The sequence below is a fragment of the Natrix helvetica genome, assembly GCF_964273705.1.
Source record: "Natrix helvetica genome assembly, chromosome: 6".
In the NCBI taxonomy this organism is placed as follows: domain Eukaryota; kingdom Metazoa; phylum Chordata; class Lepidosauria; order Squamata; family Natricidae; genus Natrix; species Natrix helvetica.
This window is the reverse complement of record NC_138553.1, coordinates 58,427,918-58,450,126: the sequence shown is the minus strand read 5'-3', so window position 1 is coordinate 58,450,126 and position 22,209 is coordinate 58,427,918. Positions and strand designations below refer to the sequence as shown.

Here is a 22,209-nt window from a genome sequence, read left to right as displayed (position 1 = left end):
CTGCCCAGAGCAGGGCCCGAAAGGCAGCTGAGCCTTGCTGTGTCCACCACCACCCCCGAGATGGCCTTTTGTCTGAGTGTGGCGGGACTGGAGTGGATTTCCCTCCCCTGCCATTGGCCTTACCTTCCAGTTCCAGCCCGTGGGGTTCACACCGCTCTGCTCACAGGCGGCTGCCCGCAAAGGTAAAGCCCGTGCTTGGATGAACAGTGGGCACCAGTGGGTGGGTGGGGTGATGTGGGCAGCGCAGCCTTGTAGTCCCACATGGGGTGGATTAATTGCTTCAGTAGGCCATATCTGGCCCATAGCCATAGTTCGAGGACCCCTGTCTTAAGCTACATCAAAATGAAGACTAGATGTTCATAGGAATTCCTAGTAGAAGAGATGAGTCTGGAATATGAGACCTTTTAATTAGTTTAGTCAGGATATTGTAAAGAAGCTAACAGCACTGTTAAGGGTTTGAAAAGAAATCTTTTGGACAACTCTTTTTTCAATTTTAAAGGCCACCTTCACACACACCTTAAAGTTTTTCATAGGTGCCACAACTCTGCAAGGTGGTAGCGATTACCATGTTTGATTGTGTTTATGCATGCAAAAAGGGAAATGCTTTCCCACTTGGTGAAGGTCAAGCTGAGGCAAAATGTTAACTGAAAATTAACATTTTCATTAAAGACTTCCTTCACTGCTAGTTTCGAATGGTTGTTTCCTGCAAATGTCCCCTCCCAACGCCTCACCTATAAGCTCTCTTGGGAGGGGCCAATCCACAACCACCTGAGCTGAATTATCTTCTATGAGCCTGCCTACGTAATTGCTGCTTAGGTTTCTCAGCCCTTCTCACTCTAGCATCAGGGACAAACTGCCTTTGATCCTCCCCACTGCTCCATGTCTCAGGCGCCTCCTGGTAGCCAACCAACCCCTCTGGTCCCTGCTCTGAATCTGAACCCTGCACAGGGTCCTCCACATCGTCCAGGGAAGACTCAAATGATCCCTCGCTATCCGAGTCCATCAGCAGCTCAACTGGATCCTGCTGGGCCACAATACTATCCCTCACCGCAGGGCATTTCCCCCGGGTCTGATGCTCGGAGTGCGGCCTCGAGGGCCATTGGCATGATAGGCCCGCACCAAAGAGGGAGCGTGCATGTCCTTCGCATCGGCCCAAGTCCTCCCGTCTGGCTCATTGTCCTTCCAGTCCATTAAATACTGGAATCGTCTCTTTAGCCATCTCGAGTCCCGGATCCAAGCCACCTCATGCGTAGTCTGCTTCTCCGCCTCACGCGGTGATGGCTGGGGCAAAGATGGTTGCCAAAGAGGACAAGCCGACTGCTCAGGGATCAGGAGCAAGTGATGGAACACCGGGTGCACTCACATCGAGCGCGGCAAGGTCAGACGATAGGCCACCGGGTTAATGACGATCTCCACCGGGAACGGCCCAAGATAACGGTGGTCCAACTTCTTAGCGGGCCGAGTCCATCAGAAGCTCCATTGGATCCTGCTGGGCCACAACAGGTATGTAATAGCTTTCAAATCATTTAATCAGGGATTGGTAAAATGCAGCCTTATAGATATTATTAGAATGCAGTTATTATCATCTTTTATCACTTTTCTGTTGGTAAAGACTAGTATGTGAAATGTGACCCTATATAGAAGTCCATGTTGTCCATCCTTGGGTTGTCTTTTAGAAAATGACTTGCTGAATGTCAGATGGCATACAAGTTTAATAAATTAATCTTCACAATTGGACAAAATTCAGGTCTCCCTGAATTTTGACCAACATTATCCATTAAGCATCTTACAAGTTTTTTTTTCCTTTAAGAGAAAATAAATAAATGAAATTGAATTGAATTGAATTTATTGAATTTATAGACCGCCCCCTCTCCCCGAGGGGACTCAGGGCGGTGTACAGACAGCAAGCTAAAAACCATGTACAAAATAAATAATCTTAGATACCCCTAAAATCAGATTAAATGTTAGGCTGTACAGTAATAAAAATTAAAAAGCAACCTAAAAAGACTACCCCTAAAAATTTAAAATACAGGCTAGGAAGATTAAAACTACGGTTAGGCCAGGCCAGCTAAGTTGAACAGGTGGGTCTTAAGTTTATTGCGGAAGGAGCGGAGATCGGTGGTTATTCTGATGTCGGGGGGGAGGTCATTCCAGAGGGTCGGGCCCATCACAGAGAAGGCCCTACTCCTGGGCGTCGCCTGCTGGCACTGCCTAGTGGACGGCACCCGGAGGAGTCCCTCTCTGTGAGAGCGAATCGGCCGCAGGGATGTATGGGGTAGGATGCGATCCCGCAGATACCTAGGTCCTGTGCCATGGAGCGCTTTAAAGATGATAGTCAACACCTTGAAACGCACCCGAAAAGCCACAGGTAGCCAGTGCAGCCCGCGCAGGAGAGGTGTTACATGGGAGTACCTAGTACCTCCCATGATTGCCCGCGCGGCCGCATTCTGGACCAGCTGCAGCCTTCGGGTACATCTCAAGGGAAGCCCCAGGTAGAGAGCATTGCAATAGTCCAGTCGGGACGTCACTAGCGCATGGGTGACTGTGTGAAGGGTGTCCCGGTCCAATAGGGGACGCAATTGGCGCACCAGGCGAACCTGGTGGAACGCCCCCCTTGCCACGGCTGTCACTTGGTCATCCATTGACAGCCGGGCATCCAGGAGGACACCCAAATTGCGTGCCCGCTCCACGGGGGCCAGTTGTTCGCCCCCGATGGCCAGTGATGGAACCCACTGGTTGAACCGGGGCGCCGGTAACCACAGCCACTCTGTCTTGGAGGGGTTGAGCTTGAGTCTGTTACTTCCCATCCAGACCAGTACGGCCTCCAGGCACCGGGACATCACTTCGACGGCATCGTTGGGGTGGTTCGGGGTGGAGATGTACAGCTGAGTATCGTCAGCGTACGGATGGTACTCGACCCCAAAACCACGAATGATCTCACCCAGCGGCTTCATATATGTGTTGAACAGGAGAGGCGAGAGGACCGACCCCTGTGGCACCCCACAAATGAGTGGCCTCAGGGTCGACCTCTGCTCCCCTGTCAGCACACATTGCGTTCGACCGGAGAGGTAGGAGGAGAACCACCGCAAGACGGTGCCCCTCATCCCCAACCCCTCCAGACGACGCAATGGTATCAAAATAATTTTAATGTAATTGCTACTTGTTTTTTATACATGGAAGTCCAAAATCAAGACAGGAAAATACCTCTCTTCCATTATTCTTTCCCTGCAAACTGAATCGTCAGAAATACATAATTCTAGGTATATCATTCTATGCAACTGAGGGGCTGAGGCAAGGCTGCCACCACCCATGGTGGGGAATTAACAATCCAGTTCAATACTACTCACAATCCAACTTTCAGTCAATTAAAGATGTATATAGATATGAATTCCAAATATTTTTGAAGATTGGCATCTGGCTAGCACTCCTTGGGGGAAGGGCCCCGAGGGGGGAGGCAACCCGGGTGGCATTGTGCAAGGGTGTGATTGTCATCCCTGGACAGGGCCCCAGGGACCCGGGGTGTCAATGGGCATCCTCCCTTGCAGCGAGGGGTCTTCCTCTGCAGCTTTGCTGGGGGAGATCCCTGGACTTATATCCTCCTGTCCTAGTCCAGGGAGCCCACCCACCCACCCCCCGCTGTTAGCCTTCTTGCATATGCATTCTAGTGCCTTGTGCCTCTGCTTCTCATATTTAGAATTAGTTTTTGGGGGGGTTAAGACCTGTTTTTGTCTGTGGAAGAGTGCTCACAAACTCTTGATATACTAGGAAGCAGATTCTGGAAAGTTAGAAAAGCATGTTCTCCCTTCTCAACTTATTCAGTCCGATTTGCTGTTGTTAAAGCCAAACGCATGTGACTTAGAAGCAAGCTGCAGCCTAACAAAGAAAGAGAGTGGTTGTAAAAGCTTTGTGGAAAGGTCTCCATGGAAGCAAAATTTGAATGAGAAAGGGGTTAGCTAGCGAAAAGCCAACCTCCCAAATCCTTTGATAGCTGCAAGGAATCCCCTTCTGCCCCTCCTCCAGGAAGCCCTAAACATTGCCCCAGGGAAGCCTTTTATCAGAAACTGGAGCAGGGCTTTTTGCTGCCTTATTGCAAAATTGCTTTTGTCATTTGAATCTATCTCTGGGCTCCTAGGGTTTCCTTTGGTTTTGCCCTGGGGATTCCACCCCCCTCTCCTTAGGGAAAGCATTTGGCAAGGGGCCAGATGCAGCTGTGGGGGCATCTTTAGCCTCCTTCGGACTGGTGACATTCCGCCCCCTCAGAGGTAGAGGAACTGGCTCCTTCCCATGTCTGTGCTGCTGCTAGTGCCCCTCCCCCACAGCTTTAAATCTCCTCAGGAGGGTGATTCGCGCCAGAAAGGAGCTGACTCTGCCCCTCCCCCTCAGATCCAAATGAATGCAAGCGGCTTGGGCTGCTCAGAACTCTGCCGCATGCCACTCGCTGGCGTTCTGTACTCTTGTGGGCCCTGGGGGGAATGTGCTTGGCTTTGCTTTAGCCTTGCTGCAGCCCCCCCCCCGGAAGAGGCTCCCGGAGGGGTTTCAAACCTGTTGTCAGGCCTGTAGTTATATTCTTTTTAGGATCTTTGGCCTGCCACACTTTCTTATAATTTCCTATGTGTTTTAGTAGTGTAGTAGTTGGGAGGGGGGAATAGAAAGGAGTAGGATTGTGGAATGTATGTTGACATTCTTTTATAGAAGCCAAGGTCATCTTTTGTCTCCGCACCTCGACACCTGACCGGAAGCAGAGGGGTGTAGATGCCAGCGTGGAAGATGGTGATTGGAACATGTGATGGATTTGTGGGTGTGGGGATAGATCATGAACTTTCAACTGGGTGGAATTTCAGGATGTAATTCAGAGTTGGAATTTTTCCATAGAGGTGCTAAATTGCCTGTAGAATAAATTGGACCTTTAAAGATGTTTTTGGCTTGGACAATGATTTAATTCTGCATGGTATTTAGAACCCTAACACCTGTTTGGAGATTCCTCTGTGCCTCTGACAGGGCTGCTGGTCATAGCTGCAGGGACCAGATTCTGGCTTGTGTCCTCGGAGGAGCAGGGGGCCGCCATCTTGGAGCACATGGTCCCCTGCCATCCAAAAAGGCGATTCACGCCAAAATTCAAAGGGCGCTTCAATCCGGGGCTTGAAAACCAGGCTTGTGCTGCAAAGAGCTGCCCCGCCCCCTTGCTGCAACCCGAGGCTTGAAATGCGGGCTTGTGCTGCAAAGAGCTTCCGCGCCCCTTGCTGCAGGTGGAATTAGCCTTCTGGAAGCGTTGGCTTGTAAATAAGCTCTGCTCCAGGCTCCCGCTGTGCTCTGGTGAGGCTTGCGGAGGTTCAGCGTTGCAGAGCATCTGGCGGTCCTTGCTGAGGGACCCAGGTCACCCTTAGTGACCTAGGCTGTGTGCTGCCCCTGGGGGCTAATGGCAACCGCTCCTAGCCCCACCAGGTATTCTGTGAGTCTCCAGATACTCACTCAGGCAGTTGATGTTAGTATTTGCGTTTTAAAAAAGATCTCTAGTTTTTTCCTTAGGATTCTCAGGAGTTCCAGGATGGCACAAGCGCCCAGTTGAGGGCTGAGTCGATAACTGGGTAGTACCTGGTGACCAGGGCATGGCCCAAAGAGCTTATCTGACTCAGCCCAATCAACGAGCGGACAAGGTCAACCCATCCTGGATACTCCTCCCCTCACTATGGAGAACAGGAAGCTCTAAGGTGGGGTCCAAGAGAGGGTATAAAACTCAAGCACTCTCGGAGACGACTTCCGGCAGCCGAAAGCGATGGACACGAGCGTCTGCTTCTCGCTGTCTCAGTGGGCTCCCCTGAATCCTAGGGGAGCACAGGGTGCCTTGGAGGGGCGCCCTGCCGCAGGGGCGGCTTGCTGGGACCCCCTGGAACGGTGGCGGCCGCGGGGGGCTGTCTCCAGCTTTGCCCCAGGAGCCGGGAAGCGTAGGGGGGTGCGCGGAATGCCACCGAGCGCTTCGCCGAACGCAGCCTGGAAGGAAATGACATTTGAAAGATACAGCTGAAACGCGGAGAGGTGAGAGGTCTCCCCAGGTCTCTTACTGTTTTTACTCTATTGATTGATTTGCAGTTATTTTTTCCTTGGGACTTTGTTTCAACCTTTGGAGGAGTTAAGATTGGAGGGGGGGAATCTCCACCCCCCTTGGAAAAGCAGCACTTGGAAAATCTCTCCCTTTTATGGGAGAGAGAGAAAGTTTAAAATTACTTTCACTTCCCTTAAATAATGGGAAAAAATTTTCTTTTCTGACTACAACTGCGAGAGAAAGGATGGCTGAACTGATTCTTCTCTAAACTATGTATGGGAATTTTGATCTTGTTGTTTCCTGACCACCTGTACTGGCTGAGCCAAAATGGCCAACTTCCTCTTTCTTCTTTGTCTTTGTGAATGAGTATCCCTTGAAAAACTTTGTGGCTTTGAACTAACTTCCACCCCAGAGACCTCCAGGAGCCTCTTCAAATACGTTTTTCCCCTGGATTTGGAATATTTTGACCCACCTATCTGCTTTAGTTTTGTATCAGAGGATTTATTCTCTTTTGGATTTGTTTGCCTGGTGATCTCTACCGGCTGTGCTTTCCCACAGACACCATCTCTTTGTATAAAACAATAACTATCTCTGAGCTTCATGACGGGTCCAAAGAAGTTACCGCCTGGCAAGGCCTCATCGGCCCCGACATCTTCCACGTCAAGCCCAATTGCTCACCAGTCACAATTGGGGTCCTTTTTACAACCTAAAGCCCCCGAAGAGAGTGCAAAGGATTTGTCTATTCAACAGATGCTTCAATCTATCTTAAAGGGACAGGACGAAATGAAAAAACAACTGCAGGACTTAAATGATCAGCTCAGAGAGACGAAGCAACAAACCATACGGAATGAACAGAGGATCGTGTACTGGAGGAGGGTGCAGTTGGGATGAGGGACGAGGTGAAGATAATCCAAAGGGGAATGCAGAATTTGAAAACCACATGATAAAAATGGAATTTGAAAGAATGTCTTTTTTCCTTAGTTTTCCAAAACTTGCCAGAAGTTGAGAATGAAGATCTTAAAGAGATTATGACCACAATACTAGCAGAATACATCAATAGAGATAAACAGCTTTGGTGGGATATTGACCTGATCTATAGGATTAATTCAGCCTATGCAAGAACACACAATGTTCCAAGGGAAGTTCATGTTAAATTTCTTAGAAAGACCACAAGAGATGAGGTTCTAGGAGCTCAAAGGGGAGGACCACTAAAATACAAGGATAAAGAAATAACCATTCTTAAACAGATCCCAAAGAAAGTAAGAGATAAGAGGAGGAAATATTCCTTCTTAGCAAAAAATATATATAATAATGGGGTCAGGTTTAGGTGGCTGTTACCAGAAGGCATGTTGATTTTCTGGGAGGGCAGTAGAATTAGAATCAACACAGTGGTGGAAGTGGAGGCTTTCACTAAAAAACACAGTGCTCTCTTAGGCGAAATGCGGGATGTTACACAAGAAACAAGGGAGGGAGAGGCCAAGGCTCTGCCAGTGGACGGGGACAGGGGGGGGGGAAGGATGCGACAACTAGAAGACTCAGATCACAAAAGTGAATTGAAACATTATTGCAATTGTTGTTACAATGTACCTTTATGGAAGTGATACAAAACAAAATGATTGAAACATACTGATGATTTTGTGTTAAACTCAAAACTGCTAATACTTATGCAAATGTTGATATTTTTTCCATTCTTGTTTGTAAAAGTTGCGAGACTTGGGGGGGGCTGCTCCCCCCGCGCACGATGTAGCTGTCAAAATGTTCTATAACCTTTTAACCCTTTTTCCCTGAAAAATTTGTAAAATCAATAAAATTTGCAAAAAAAAAACAAAAAACCTCAAGCACTCTCAGCATTTCCTCCCTTTCTTCTTCACCCAACATCTTCAATGTATGTGATCCTGTCCACTATTAAAACCATCTTTCCAAACAGCCACCATATTTCCAGTGTCTTTCTCCCCATTTGAAACTGAACCCAGATGGACATTTCTTCCAACAACTGTTATTTGTATTTTAATCTGATTTATTTTCTCTCTTTTTAAAGTGATGTTCAGATTAGTTTTTAACATTTCTAAACTGATGAACAAGCTGGAGACTAACTCCAGATAAGAATGTCAGTACAACTTGGGATCTGGCTTATCTCTTTTATGGACTCTAAATATGGATGCCGAGGCACGAGCCTGAAAAAGCTATATTTGGCGCTGTATTCATGATCTACGGGAATAGCGAAGCGCGGGAAGTTTTTACTCAAGGATTCATTTCAAGTCGCTTTCAATGACTGTTCTTCCTCCCACAAATGCCAAATGCTGCCCTTTAATAAAAAAAGAAAAGAAGAAACCCGATTCCTTCTATTAAGGGACCATTTTTAAGCCCGTCCTCCAACTTTGCCCAGGGTTTCATTTTTGAGCTTCTAAACAGAGTCCCCGGGAATCTTGACACTCGAAGTACGGTGAAAACGCTGGGGAAAAGATATCAGACTTACCCTTTCTCCCCTCCGCCGCCCAGTCCCGCGAACAAGCCATCCCGTCAGGCCGTACAGTAGGCACAGCAATTTCTCCCCAAAGCGCCGCCTTCCAGCCTTGGATTGGTACCTATTCCAATAGGAAACGGAAAGGCATCTCCCTTCCCCAACTCCTCCTCCTCTCCTGGCCCAAAGCATGTCGGGAGCGGGCGTCTTTTGGTTCACCAGCGGGCTCCGCGAAGAAAAGCTGCAAGAAACATAGGCGTGTCTTTCGGGGTGGCTGGTGAGCAAAATACTCCGTTTCCCAGCATGCAGAGGGACCCTGAAGGTTCGGTGGGGCGGAGACGGAGCTCGCTGTAACTGTCCCAGAGCTGATTAGTCAATCAGAACAATGACTTCGCCCCTGAAGGTTGCGGAGCGAAGCTGAGCAACGCGCAAAAGCAATCGCGGCTGTATTAGCGCTGGCCGCTGGGTGAGGAGGAGGGAGTTGTTGGCAGTGGCAGCAGCTGCTGCTGTTTTTTGAGCTTGAGAGGATCTGCAGCTTTTTCTGGTATTGTTTGCAAAAAGAGGACCAAAAGGCGCACTCATGTGGATTCCTACAGAGCACGAGAAATACGGAGTCGGTGAGTGACATCTCCCTTTGGCACTTCATGCCTCTCTGTCCTCTCTCTGCCATCCCCGAGGCTGTTCTGTGGGGCTCGGGAAATAGACCAGAGAGGAATCTCCGTTCGTACACTCTTCACCCTTTGCTCCCGTACCGGTTCCTAGCTTTGATCAGGGCAATTCTATATTTTTCTACTGTGCTGTCCAGAAAGACGTTTAAGGTTTCAAGAGAAAGAGTGGGGACTGTGCTGGTTTCGTCGAGGCTCTCTCGCAGTTTCCCCTTCTTGCTTTTTGCTTCCCCTGTCCCCGAAGTGTCGTTTGGACAGCTTTTGGTTTTAAAAATATAGAATAAAGAAAAAGGAGGAGGGATAATTTATTCATTTGCAGTAATGGTTACTATTTGTCGTCGGGAGAGATTAATGGCTTTTTGGAATACTGTATTGGAAGATGCTTTTAACCCGGTGTCCGATTGAACCGCATCTTTCAGAGGTCAACTCAGTCTAAGCAGTATAAGCAATGTCGTGATGCTGTTAAAATGCGTAGCTTTGATTGTCGAGTGTCATTGCAACTTAAAACTGCTACCTCCTTTGTAAATTGTGAACAGCACCAACGTACGGTTGAATGCGGTGTGTGTTTAGTTTGAAATCGGATAGTAACCTACTTCTAATGCTGGTGGTGTTTTTGTTCTGCTTTTTAAATACAAAAGTGTTTGCATTACACAAGAAAATAGACTGGGCATTGTCAAGGAAGTTACAGGGCAGAGCAGAAAAAATCCATCCCCTACTCTACAAAAGATGAACAACAAAGAACACTAGATATTGACTGATAGATGTAGAATTTCACATCCTTCTCTGTTCACCCATCTGCTGAATACTTAAAACCACTTACTCCTTTTATTCTTTTTCTATTCTGATACTTATCTGATACTGATTCTGAAACTGTCAAAAAAATAGTAATGCAATTATGTAACTAACTTTTTTTAAAGCTGGGAACATGTGTCTACCACATACTTTTTATTCAGTTAAAATAATAATTGGAAGACCAAGATCATCAGAATGTTTTAATTAATAAACTGTTGTTGCTTTTTTTGCTAGATTAATTTTCTATTTCTGGCTTGGAGCTGGAGTGCAGATACTTTTTGGCTGATAAGCAAAGTAATGAATCCCAGACTATTTGCATGGAAGTAAGCCCTGCTAGCAAAATTAGCTTCTTGATAAACATATATGGGATTGAATTAGAATAATGCTTTTGTTTTTAAGTTTTCCGAAGAACAAAGATATAAATATTTGCACAAATAAGCTAGTGAAAGGCATGACAAAAATGTTAGAAATTGGAGATATGCCACACTGTTGAATAGTGTATTGGACAAAACAATTCAAACAAAAAGGCAAATCCTATATTGATATCACATTACTTAATAATTAATGGAAGGGAAGACAGGTTCCACACAACTAGCATACTTAAAATTGATCCCAGATGTTGTATCTGACCCAAATATTAATTTACAAAGTTCATTAATAGATTTTCTTGATTTCTGCCTAGATATTGATTAGGATTACTGCAACAATGTATAGATTTTTCAAAAGCATTCTAATATACAATGGAACAACATGTGTAATATTGCTGGTCAAATATTTCAAGATATAAAAATCTTGCTTTTTTAAGACTGTTTTTGAAAAGGAAAATAAAGACAAAAATATCATTTTATTAGAAGATTATTTTAGCTGCATGGAAAGGGAAAGTAACATGCGGAACAATAATTAATCTGACTGACTATGTATATGTGTCTGTGTGTGTATTCAGCCTGATTCCACAGTTGTTGAAATTCATTTTTTTCTCATTAATCTATACTTTGTAACCCATAATGACAAAGTGAAAACAGGATTTTAGAAATGTCTGTAAATTTATTAAAAAGAAAAAACTAAAATATCACATTGGTACAAGTATTCAGATGCTTTGCAACAACACTTGAAATTTAACTCAGGTGCCTCCCATTTCTCTTGATCCTCACTGACAGGTTTCTACACCTTGATTGGAGTCAACCTATGGTAAATTAAATTGATTGGACATGATTTGGAGAGGCACACACTCTCTGTAGAAGGCCTCACTGATAATGCATACTATAACAGAGCAAAAGCCATGAGGTCAAAGAAACTGCCTGCAAAGTTTGGAGACAGGATTATTTCATGGCACAGATCTGGGGAAGGCTACAATAAAATTTGTGCTGCACTGAAGATTCCTAAAAGCCCAGTGGCCAGCATAACTCTCAAATGGAAAAAGTTTAGCACAACCAGGACTCTTCCAAGAGCTAGTCAAACTGAGCAATTGGAGAAGAAGATCCTTAGTAAGTCAGTTGACCAAGAACCCAATGGTAACTTTGGCTGAGCTCTAGAGATCCTGTATGGAGGTGAGTTTCAGAAGGGCAACCATCACTGCAGACCTCCACAGATCTGGGCTTTATGGCAGAGTGGCTAGACAGAATCCTTTCCTCAATTCTAAACACATGAAAGCCCACTTGGAATTTGCAAAAAAGCCCCTGAAGGACCCCTCAGACTGTGAGGAACAAGATTCTCTGGTCTGATGAACCAAGATTGGTCTCAATTCTAAACATTATGTCTGGAGAAAACCAGGCACCACTCATCACTTACCCAATATCCTACCAACATTGAAGCATGGTGGGGGCAGCATTATGCTGTGGGGGTGTTGTTCAGCAGTAGAGACTGGGAGGCTGGTCACGATTGAGGGAAAGCTGAATGGAGCAAAGTGCAGGGATATCCTCAATGAAAACCTATTCCACAATGTTCAGGATCTCAGACTGGGCCAAAGGTTCACTTTCCAACATGACAATGATCCTAAGCACACGGCCAAGACAAAACAACACAGGAATGGCTTAGGGACAACTCTGTGAATGTCCTGGAGTGGCCCAGAAGAGCCCTGACTTGAACCCTATTGAACATCTCTGGGGGGAACTGAAAATGCCTGTCTACTAATGATCACCATCCAACCTGACTGAACTTGAGAGGATTTGCAAGGAAGTATGGCAGAAAATCTCCCAATCCAGGTGTGCAAAGCTTGTAGCATCATATCCAAAAAAACTCAATGCTGTAATTGCTGCCAAAGGTGCTTCAACAAAGTACTCAGTGAAGGGTCTGAATAGTTATGTTAATGTGATATTTCAGTTTTTTCTTTTTAATAAATTTACAGACATTTCTAACATTCTGTTTTTACTTTGCCATTATGGGGTATTGAGTGTAGATTAATGAGAAAAAATGAATTATAATAACTGTAGAATCAGGCTGCAGCATAGCAAAATTGACAAAAATGAAGGAGGTCTGAATACTTTCTGACTGATGTATGTATGTATGTATGTATGTATGTATGTATGTATGTATGTATGTTTTTGTAGATTTTCACGGGTGTAGGTATGCTGGTCTTGTTGTATTCAGGTCTTTTCCCATGTAAGATTGAGATCGTCTTGGCAACGTTTCGGCGAGGTCTCACTCGCCATCTTCAGGCAGGTGTTTTCAGCTTAAAGAAGATGGCGAGTGAGATGTACAAAACTCACTCCACTTCATAGAAACAATAAAGAAACAAAACCTACAACCCAGTGATCTATTCGTGAGTTTCGATGTCATATCCCTCTTCACCCAAGTGCCTATAAAAGAAGCCTTGACAGCTATCCAGAACAAACACAACCCCCCCTAAACACATCCTGGACCTGACCAACCACTGCCTAATCAACACATACTTCATCCATAATGGACAAAGATACAAACAGATAGAAGGAGCACTCATGGGATCACCCCTCTCACCCGTCATTGCAAACTTATAGTTCAACTTATGGAACATTTTGAAACTAACGCCTTAGATAAATATGAACACAAACCCAAACTCTGGCTTAGATATGTTGATGACACTTTTGTGATTTGGCCAAACAGGAAAGAAAAACTGGACAACTTCCTCACACATCTCAACAGCCTACACCCCAAAATACAATTCACCATGGAAATAGAAGCAAACAACCAACTTTTCCAGTGGGGGAGAGGGAATGGTCACGTGTGGGTATTCTCAAATCCTGATTGGTCCAAAGACTGAGAGTAAACTTCTTAAATACCCCTGCCTTCCATTCCTGCCCAGTTTCCTCTCAGTCTTTTGTCCAAGCACTGTTGAGAATTGTGTCTAGGTAGGATATTATTTGGAGTTTTAACTCAATCTGGCTTTAGGATTTGGCTAATTGGACATTTTAAAAGTATATTAAATTCTAAATTTGCAGCTGAGGCCCAAGGGACAGTTCTGCCTCAGGGTGGTTGGGGAGTGCCCTGTGGGTGCGGCTATCCTTCCCTCCGTGGGCGCGGAGCTTTAGCCCGATCCCCGGGATCGCGGGGATGCCAGCTCCAGGCCAGCTGCAGGCCTTATGTTGTGCCCTTCCTTAGGGCCGGGAGAAGCGGCGGCGGTGCCACGAGGCCTCTCCCTTTACACCGCAGGAGGCTGAGAGAGCCAGGGCGCACGAATTCAGCCCTCCTTGGCCTCATGCTAGTTCCGGTGGCTATTTTGAACAGGCCACGTGCACGTGGCTTGGTCGGCCTGCTGGGCCATTGGAAGGGCCAGGCAGAGGCCTCAAACCTAGCCGCCTCCCAGTGTCACTCCAGGTCCAGGCTCCGGTGGGACCTACAGTGGCCTGAATTCCTGATACACCTACACGTCCGGACACGTGAGTAAGGTTATGGAGGAGGGCTCGGAGATTCCCCAGGGCCAGGCGGAGGGCCCGGCTAGGGGGGAAGAGGACTTGGGGCAAGGGTTTCAACCCGGGGATCCCTCAGTCAGGCCTATTGTGGCACAGTGCCTCTCTAGGGCTCCCACCAGGGACGAGGCTAGGAGGCATAAGGCCCTGGAAAAGACTTTCGCCAGGGCTGAGAGGCAGGCCAGGTCTGCAGGGCCTACTTCTGCCAGCAGATCTAGATCTCCTATTAGGCCTCCCTCAGAGCAATCCTCTCCTGGGGGATTCAGTCCCTCCTCCCCTTCAGTCTCCCTGACCAGGTCCCACAGCTATTCCAGGAGAAGGGAGTCTCCCTCCCCCTCTCCTTCGGCCTCTCCAGGTTTGGCAAGGGGTGGGTCAAGCTGACCCATTGGAAGGGACGTCCAAGGGGCATTACGCCTCATGCAGGCTGGCACCTCAGAATTTTGGCGATCTTTATGGCGACATGGAGGACTTGGAGCATCTTCCTGAAGGCATTAAAAAGCTTATTTATGCAGCCATCTCTCGGGGCATTGCCCAGCGGGACAGAACTTCCCACTCTGCTAGGTCTCAAGGGGGAATGGGCCGTCACCAGTATAAAGCCTCATCTCCATCCATGGTTAGCGAGGCCTCGGTCATGGGGGAAGAAAATCTCCAGGATATGGGTTTCTCGGAAGATGAGGATGCAACCCAGCCCGATCCTCCTTCCTCCTCGGGTCTGTTTCCTCTGGCCATGTTCAAGGTCCTCCTGAACAAGGCGAGGAAGACCACCAAGGTGGGGACAGGGGATCCCATGGTCCCCCCACCTAGGGATCCAGATATGGCCATGTTTTCCAACATGGCCACAAACAAGGAAGAGATTCCAGCACCGCCCTTGTTCATGGAGGTCTTGACCAACCAGTGGGCCCGGCCCTCTAATTTCTCTAACCCGGGGAATAATGACCGTCGCTTCTACAATGTAGAGCAGACCTTTGCCCAGGCCATTCAATTGCCCTCCATTGACAACCCGGTGGCTACCCTGGTCTCCTCTTCTCCGGTGGTGTCCGGAGATGCAGCGGATAAATTAAAACCCTAGGATAAGCGTGCAGAGCTTACCTTACGAAATAATTTCAATGCCACAGCCTGGGCCATAAAGTCGGCCGTCGCAGCCTCATATTTCAACCGGGCTACGGTCATGTGGCTTCGCCAGCTACAGGATCGCATCCCAATCCAGGATGAACGGTTGCACCAAGACCTGACAAAAATTATTGCGGCCACACAGTTTTCCGCTGATGCAACTTTGGACACTGTAAAATTTGCATCCAGCGCTCTGGCCACCTCAGTTACTTCTCAACGTCTTTTATGGCTGCATAACTCGCAGATAGATAACAAGGCCAAGTGGAACCTGGCGGCCACTCCGTTCAAGGGTCCTAACCTCTTTGGGGAGGCGCTTTAAAGGGGGCTGTGACAAGCTTCCACTTGGAACGCATATCCACGTTCCAGTGTCTCAGCCACAAGAGGCATCTAGTGGTGACATTAGACGCTAGGGCTCGGAAGGCAAACTTGGCAGCGCTCAGGGTGGCATCGGTGGTGTACTCTGTGGCCGCCATGATCTTGTTGACATCCTGCCTCAACTTGGTGTCCTTGGCTGGAATTTTCCTCAGCAACTGCCTCAACCAAAGCAGGGCTGCCCTGGAAAGGAAGGAGGCTGAGGCGGACGATTTAATCGCCCATGCTGCCGCCTGGTGAGTTTTGTGGTAAGCAGTCTCGGTCCTTTTGTCCTTGGCCTTGAGCCCCTCTAATAAGTCACGGGGGAGAACGGACGTAGAAGTGAGTGCTGCCACGGGAGGATCAATTGGAGGTAGCTTAAGCAAATTCTTCAGGCTGGCATCTACTGTATAAAGCTTCTTATCATTGTTGCTGGGGGTGGCCATGGTAGCAGGCTGCGCCCATTGCTTTTAGACCATGTTGAGGAATAGTTTGGGAACTGGGACTATCTCCTGGGCCGACACAGTTTCTTCAAAAAGGTCCCCAGATAGATCATCTGGGTCTTGGGCCGTCGGAACCGTGGGGGTAGACCCCAGGCGGATTGCTACCTTAGCTTTATCCAGGATGGTTTTGAAGTTGATCAATTTAAATAGGCCTGAAAAGGTAGGCTTTTCGGAAGAACCACCTTCATCCCCCGAGAACTCGGGCTCCTGCCTAGGTAATAAGTCCTCCTCCTCTTCTCAGGCCGAATCCTCAGAGGCTAGGGAGGAATGGGGGGACTGAGGAGGCTGGGAGAAGGATGCAACACTGGGAGCTGCCTGGGGCTCCAGATGGTGGGTCTTGCTAGTGCGTTTGCCTTTCTGTTGCATGCCCGCTTCAATGCCCTGAGAAATAGCCCTGTTGATGACCTCTTGCATTTCCGCTGAGAGGTTGGGCCCCTGGTCCTCGACCGGGTGAAGCCTGGGCCCGGGCCTGGGGGGTGGAAGTTGTGGTGCCAAGGGCCCCACCGGGGCTGGCCCCTCCTCCAGGTCCGAAGGACAGGCAAAGAAGTCGGCCTGATCTGTCATCAAGGGGCCCAGTGAAGCTGCCATGGCCAAAGAAGCCGTGGGCGAGAATTCTTGGCCTTCCCCCTCGCTATCGGAGGTAGGTTGAGCCTGGACAAGGGCAACCTCCCCAGAGGATTCCTGAGAGTCCACCAACTGGGAAGCCTGGGCCTGTTGCTGGGCCTTGGAAAAATATTTTTCTAGGGCCTTCTGGCGACATATGGCGTCCTTATCCTGCCCCGATCCCTGTTTAGGCCCGGGTTTGGAATAAGGTTTGGTGCCTCTGATGGCCTCCCTGGCAGCCTTGCCAGCCTGCCTAGAGAAGGCTCTGGAGGAAACCCCATTGGTTCAGGGTTTTCTGGGGCCTTAAACGAGACAGGTAGGGAACCACCTCCACTCACCACCTCACAGTAGCCCACCGCAAGCCAAAATGCTGAGGAAGAGACACAGAAGGTTGCAGGAAGAGTTTTTGCCAGGCAGGGCTATGGCACGAGCAAATCCAGCTCCCAGCGCCTGTAGGAAGGTACGGGTTGCGATCCAGGCAACCACAAGCACTTGCCGCTTCAGTCCGAAAGGCTGGGGGCCCAGATCGCCGGTCAATGAGGTCTCCACACGACTCCTGCTATGAGTCAGGCTTCAGCAGCTCAGCATGAGGTTAAATTGAAATTGAAATCAAAAACAAAACAGGCGGCTCCAAATGGAGGTCGGAACTCCCTGCTGCCTTCCAGATGCTTTAAAAGTTGCCGCTAATGCTTAGGAAAGCCCTGAGGGGCCGCACCGAACGCCAGCTTGTAAAAAGCACGGACGACGACAACGGAGCTCTCAGCGGGGATTTCCTCCCGCAGCAGGGTTGCGGCAGTGCTGGTGGCGGCAGTCCGACCCACGCGCTTCCCCAACAGCTGTCTGTGACCCTGCGGGTGTAAGAACGGGACACCGGGAAGACCAAGGGCGAGAGAAAAACCAAATTGGGATTTAAAATAAATTTATCTCCCCAAGCCTGCTCCAAATAAATAACACAATATTTTTCTTCAGTAGTATAATTGAGAGTCCAAGCAATCTATCTAGAATTGAAGAGAAACTCGAAGCGCGTCCACTGGGCTAGCTGAATTGAAAAAAACTGAAGATAATCAGCACCAGAGGCGTAGTTTAAAGTTTCAATTCAGTTCTGGGCAGATTGGCTGTACTTAACCCTTGCTTGGACTCTCCAGAGCAGCGCCCTGGAAAACTCTACATTCTTCCACCTTTCCAAATCTATTTTAATTTGTTGTATCAGCTTTGTATAATTGACCTCTTTGAGGCTCTTGTTTGTGGGATGGGGGATGGGGCCAGCCACTCAGCTGCTCAGTGGCCTTGCTAGCCTCATTGGAAGCATTTAATTGTCAAAGGTCCCTCAGCTACTCTTCCACTTGACAGGAACTGGATTGCTGGCCAAGCTGCCACCGCTCAAGTTGGCTTTTGGGTTTCTTGTCAGCTGATCCTCCCTTCTTGTGCTGATGGAGCTCGAGGTCCATCAAATCCACTCGTGGATTCAGTCGGGAACTCCTTGGCAGATGCAGAGGTGAAGCAGCTCCTTGTCCAATCCCTCTTTAAAGAAGTAGATCAGGAGTCACTCAGGCCATTGTTGTAGCTTGCCAGCAATTCTCATGGATATACTCTTTGGCTGAGCAGCCCCTCTGCTTGATCCCCTTGATTTCCTCCTGAGCTTCCTCGGCTTGGAACTCATCCTCAAATCTGGCCTTCAACTCCTGCAGGAAAACATTGATGTTTGCCAATTCTGGTGTGTCCTTGTCATACAGTTGGATCACCCACTCTGTTGCTTCTCTTGTTAAGTTGTCAGTGATGGCCCGGACTATTGCTGTGTCATGGGCATAGTCATCCTTGGCACTCATCAATGTGGGCCCACGCCATGTTCAGGTAGAATGTCAGCTTGTCTGGGTCTCTGTTGAAGGTAGCTCTGAAGTGTGGTGGAGCTGCAACCCAAGCTGGTGGTGGCAGAGCCAGTAGTGTAGGGGCAAGAGTCCACTGGACTTGGACCTAGCCATGCCCCGGGTGGTAGGCCCAACTGGATGGCACTTGAATATTCAGTGGGAGCTGGGGTTGTCTGGCTGGGCTGGTTGCTCTCTGGCATCTCAGTAGGCTTCACTGCCATACTGTAATTCACTGCGCTGAAGAGAGTGGTGGAAGGCTAGTCTCCTGGAATGCTGCAGGGGTAGACCAGTCCCTCTAGGGAAGGAATAATCCTGAGCTCAACTGCCCTGAATGAAGCTGAGGGCTGCCTGGTTGGCATGCTGCTGTGGTAGACCAGTCCTGCTGGGGAGGGAACATCAAGGTTGATCAACCCTGTGCATTCGGGCTGGTGCAAGAACCCCATGCTGCCCAGGCTCAGCCAGTTGAATCTCTCTTGCAAGAACTCCTCCAAGTTCTGGCTGTGCACTGGGATCATGTTGCTCTCCATTCAATCATGGTTCTTGACTCTGGGGTCAATGTCATGGAACGATCTGTCATCGGCTCCTGGAATGAGCCTCAGCCGCCAAGGTCCTCCTGTACCTGATACAAGTCTCTGGAGACAGGCCATTCAGTGTGGACTTTGAGCCAGGCGCCCACCTGGTGTACAATCTTTGCCACAACCTCTGTCACCCATTGGGTCTCCAAGGGGTCCTGCTGGATTCCCAGGATCCCTCTGCAGGCTCCTGCAGGCTCGTCCCATTTCTCCATCTTGTCTTTCTTGAGTCTTCCTGCTCCTGGGATAGAGAGGGTAGTAACCAGGTCTCAGGACCTCGGAGAGCAGTTCTGGTTGGAATGGAGAATTAGGAGAGTCATTTTAATGTCAGGGGTCCAAGTAATACACCTATAGTAAACAGAACTATGTGGCAAATAGATTTCTCAAAGAATAGTTTCATTGGATATATCATATTGACACAGTTCTGATGAAAACCAACTCTGAAGGTTCCCACAATTTTCACCTAATTAAAAGTAAAAGTTTTTCCCTTTCCCCAAACAATTAATCACATGGTCCAATCAAGGTTCCATCTGTTTGCCTGATAACATCACTCCTCCTCTCCCTCTGACCAGGTGTGAGAATGTCCTTGGTTCCCAGGAGAAAGTATTTTGTTTAGGCTACAAACCCCCAGCTATCTCTATTCCTCCCTCCCTATTCCTCAGCTCCAGTGTGGCAACATTGAAGCTTCAGAATGGCTTTGTTCAGGTCAGCTTCAGGGTTGACACCCCTCCTTTTTAATATCCACATGATGTGGAAAGTCATCTTCAGTTTGGGCTTTGTTAACATCAATATACTTTTGTGAGGTATAAGGAGCAGTGGTAGGGTATCACCGGTATGCCCTGATACAGATGTACCAGTGCCTGACGGGAGCAGTTCTGGTATGGTGTGGTATGGTGCTCCAGAGGGCCCACCCACCCTCCCTCCTTACCTGTATTTGAGCCAATCGGGGCTTCAGTGCATGAAGGGTATGGCACCTGCGCAACACTCCGCCAAGCAGCTGGAGCATTGCGGAGGGTCGCAGGCAGTAAGTACGCATGCATGTGGTGGACACCCGGCCCCATTGCACTGTACCGGTTGCAACGGGATCCTGAACCCACCACTTATAAGGAGCCTATCTTGCACAGGGTAGAAATCTTTTATTGGGCTACAAAAACAACCCCTGGATCTTTGTGATCTCTGCTTCATTTTTTAATCTAACTGAACCTAACCTCCTTCATAGTTACAACGCCACTGAAAAAAGTGACTCATGACTGTTTTATGATCATTGCAGCATCCACACAGTCAGATGGTTAAAATTCAGACACATGGTTCGTATTTATTACAATTGCAGTGTCCCGGGGTCATGTGACCACCTTTTGGGACCTTCTGACAAGCAAAGTAAAAGGGAAAACCACTTAACAACCATGTTACTAAGTTAACAACTACAGTGATTAATTTAACAATTGTGGCAAAAAAGGAAATTGAATAGGGCAGAACTTATTTAACAAATGTCTTGCTTAGCAACAGAAATTTTGGGCTCAGTTCAGGGGTGAAATTCGACCAGTTCACACCGGTTCGGGCAAACCAGTAGGGACAATTTGAATCAGTTTGCCCAACTTATAAAAACCACCCCTGGTTGGCCATGCCCTAGCCTGCCTGGTCACCATTCACCCCTTCCAGCTCCTCCCCACCACCACTCACCCTATATATGTTGCATTTTCCACACGGCCCAGCTAATCGCCTCGCCAGTCATCTCATCCACTTAGCTCACCAAAGGTAAGCAATGCATGCTGCCCACTTGTCCTTCACCTTGGGTCAGGGGCTGGGGCCCAGGGATGCACCATTCCCTGAGGCCCCAGAGCTGCCGCCTGCCTTGACCAGGTTAGGAAATGAGCCATTCCCAGGCTCCAGCCCTGCCCTGGAGCCACTGCCTGCTCGCCGCCAGCCATGCTCACCTACCTTCGCATCTTGATGGGGGGGACACTATGAGGCTTGACCGGCTTTCACACTGAGAAGCCTCCAGATGCTGGTGGTCATTTTCAACTGCCTTCTGAGAAGCTCCGCTGCAACACTGTCCCTTCGGCTGTTGCCATTCTCCTGGCCAGGTCTGGCTGCGAGCAGCACTGGCAGCAGTGGTCAGTTACGGAACCCGGTGCAACTAGTACGGTGCAACAGGGCCGGGCGCCCACCACATGAATGTGTGCAGCACGTGCATGCATACTTACTGCCTGCGACACTCTGCGAGGTCTCCACGATGCTGCAACTGCTTGGCAGAGCATTGCGCAGACGCCGTACACTCCGTGAACCTGCATGGAAGCCCCGAAAACTTCAAATACTGGTAGGGAGCATGGGCGGACGGGCCCTTCAGAGCACTGTACCACAATGGTACCTGGTGCTCCTGGCAGGCACCGGTACGCTTGTACCGGGGTGTACCAGTCAAAATCCACCACTGATTGGCAGGCAATGATTGTGCATGTGCACAACTGCTGCACGTACACCCCATTGCCTGCCAGTGCCGCTCACTGCTGGACCTTGCCAGGAGAACGGCAGCAGCTGGAGTGACAGCGTTGCAGCAGAGCTGCTCAGAAGTTAGCCACTAGCCACTGACTTTAAGGTACTGACTTATGAGTAATATTTTATTTGAGGGGGTGGGTGGGGTTGCTTCCCACAGAAGAAAGAAAGGGAGGGAGGGAGGGAGGGAGGGAGGGAGGGAGGGAGGGAGGGGAAGGAAGGGCCATAAACCTGGCTGGCACTAGACATAGCTTCATAGGATGCTTTGAAACAGTACAGCAATCCAGGGCTGGAAGGGACCTCAGAGGTCATCTGGTCAAATCCCCTGCTCTCTAGCAAGACTGCTAAATTACCCACCTGGGCACATGACAACTTGGCCATGACCAACCAGTCACATGATGAACAAGACACACCTACCATCACATGACCAACAAGCCATGCCCACCAAACAAGCCACAGAACTGGTAGTAAAAAAATTTGAAACCCATCCCTGTACCACATCCAATAACAGCTTTGCTCCCTATGCCATCCATCTGGTAAACTTTAGTTTTTCTCGCCATGTACATATATACATCTGAACTAGATTTGTGTTGTTTCTCTGTGTCATATAATATATGTGGATATATGCATAATTTCGTATTTATTTATTTTTATGTAGTGTATATTGGAGGTGGAGACCCATTGAGAGCTGCATGCAACAAAATTTCATTTTAATGTATGCCGATTAGTGTACATTCAAAGTGACAAAGTTATTCTAAGTTCTAAATTATTCTAAGCTATCTCCAAGTCCCGCCTCAGCAGAATGATCATAGATGGGTTTTTCCCATCAGGTTCTCCCTTTCCAGAGGAGTTTCAGACTACTTCATTTCCCTCCCC

The 22,209-nt window shown here is 48.4% G+C and overlaps 2 protein-coding genes across 2 annotated transcripts in view; one reads left to right on the top strand and one right to left on the bottom strand.

The window, feature by feature from the left end:
- The window catches only part of ZNF277 (zinc finger protein 277), a 92,018-nt gene extending 83,321 nt beyond the window's left edge, over positions 1 to 8,697 (bottom strand). The window contains exon 1 of the mRNA XM_081957455.1: positions 8,517 to 8,697. Coding sequence (XP_081813581.1) covers positions 8,517 to 8,556 — 40 coding nt within the window. The 5' untranslated portion in view covers positions 8,557 to 8,697. The remainder of the gene's footprint in view (positions 1 to 8,516) is intronic.
- Positions 8,698 to 8,839: 142 nt separating this feature from the next.
- Positions 8,840 to 22,209, top strand: part of DOCK4 (dedicator of cytokinesis 4) — a 392,180-nt gene continuing 378,810 nt past the window's right edge. The window contains exon 1 of the mRNA XM_081957434.1: positions 8,840 to 9,118. Coding sequence (XP_081813560.1) covers positions 9,082 to 9,118 — 37 coding nt within the window. The 5' untranslated portion in view covers positions 8,840 to 9,081. The remainder of the gene's footprint in view (positions 9,119 to 22,209) is intronic.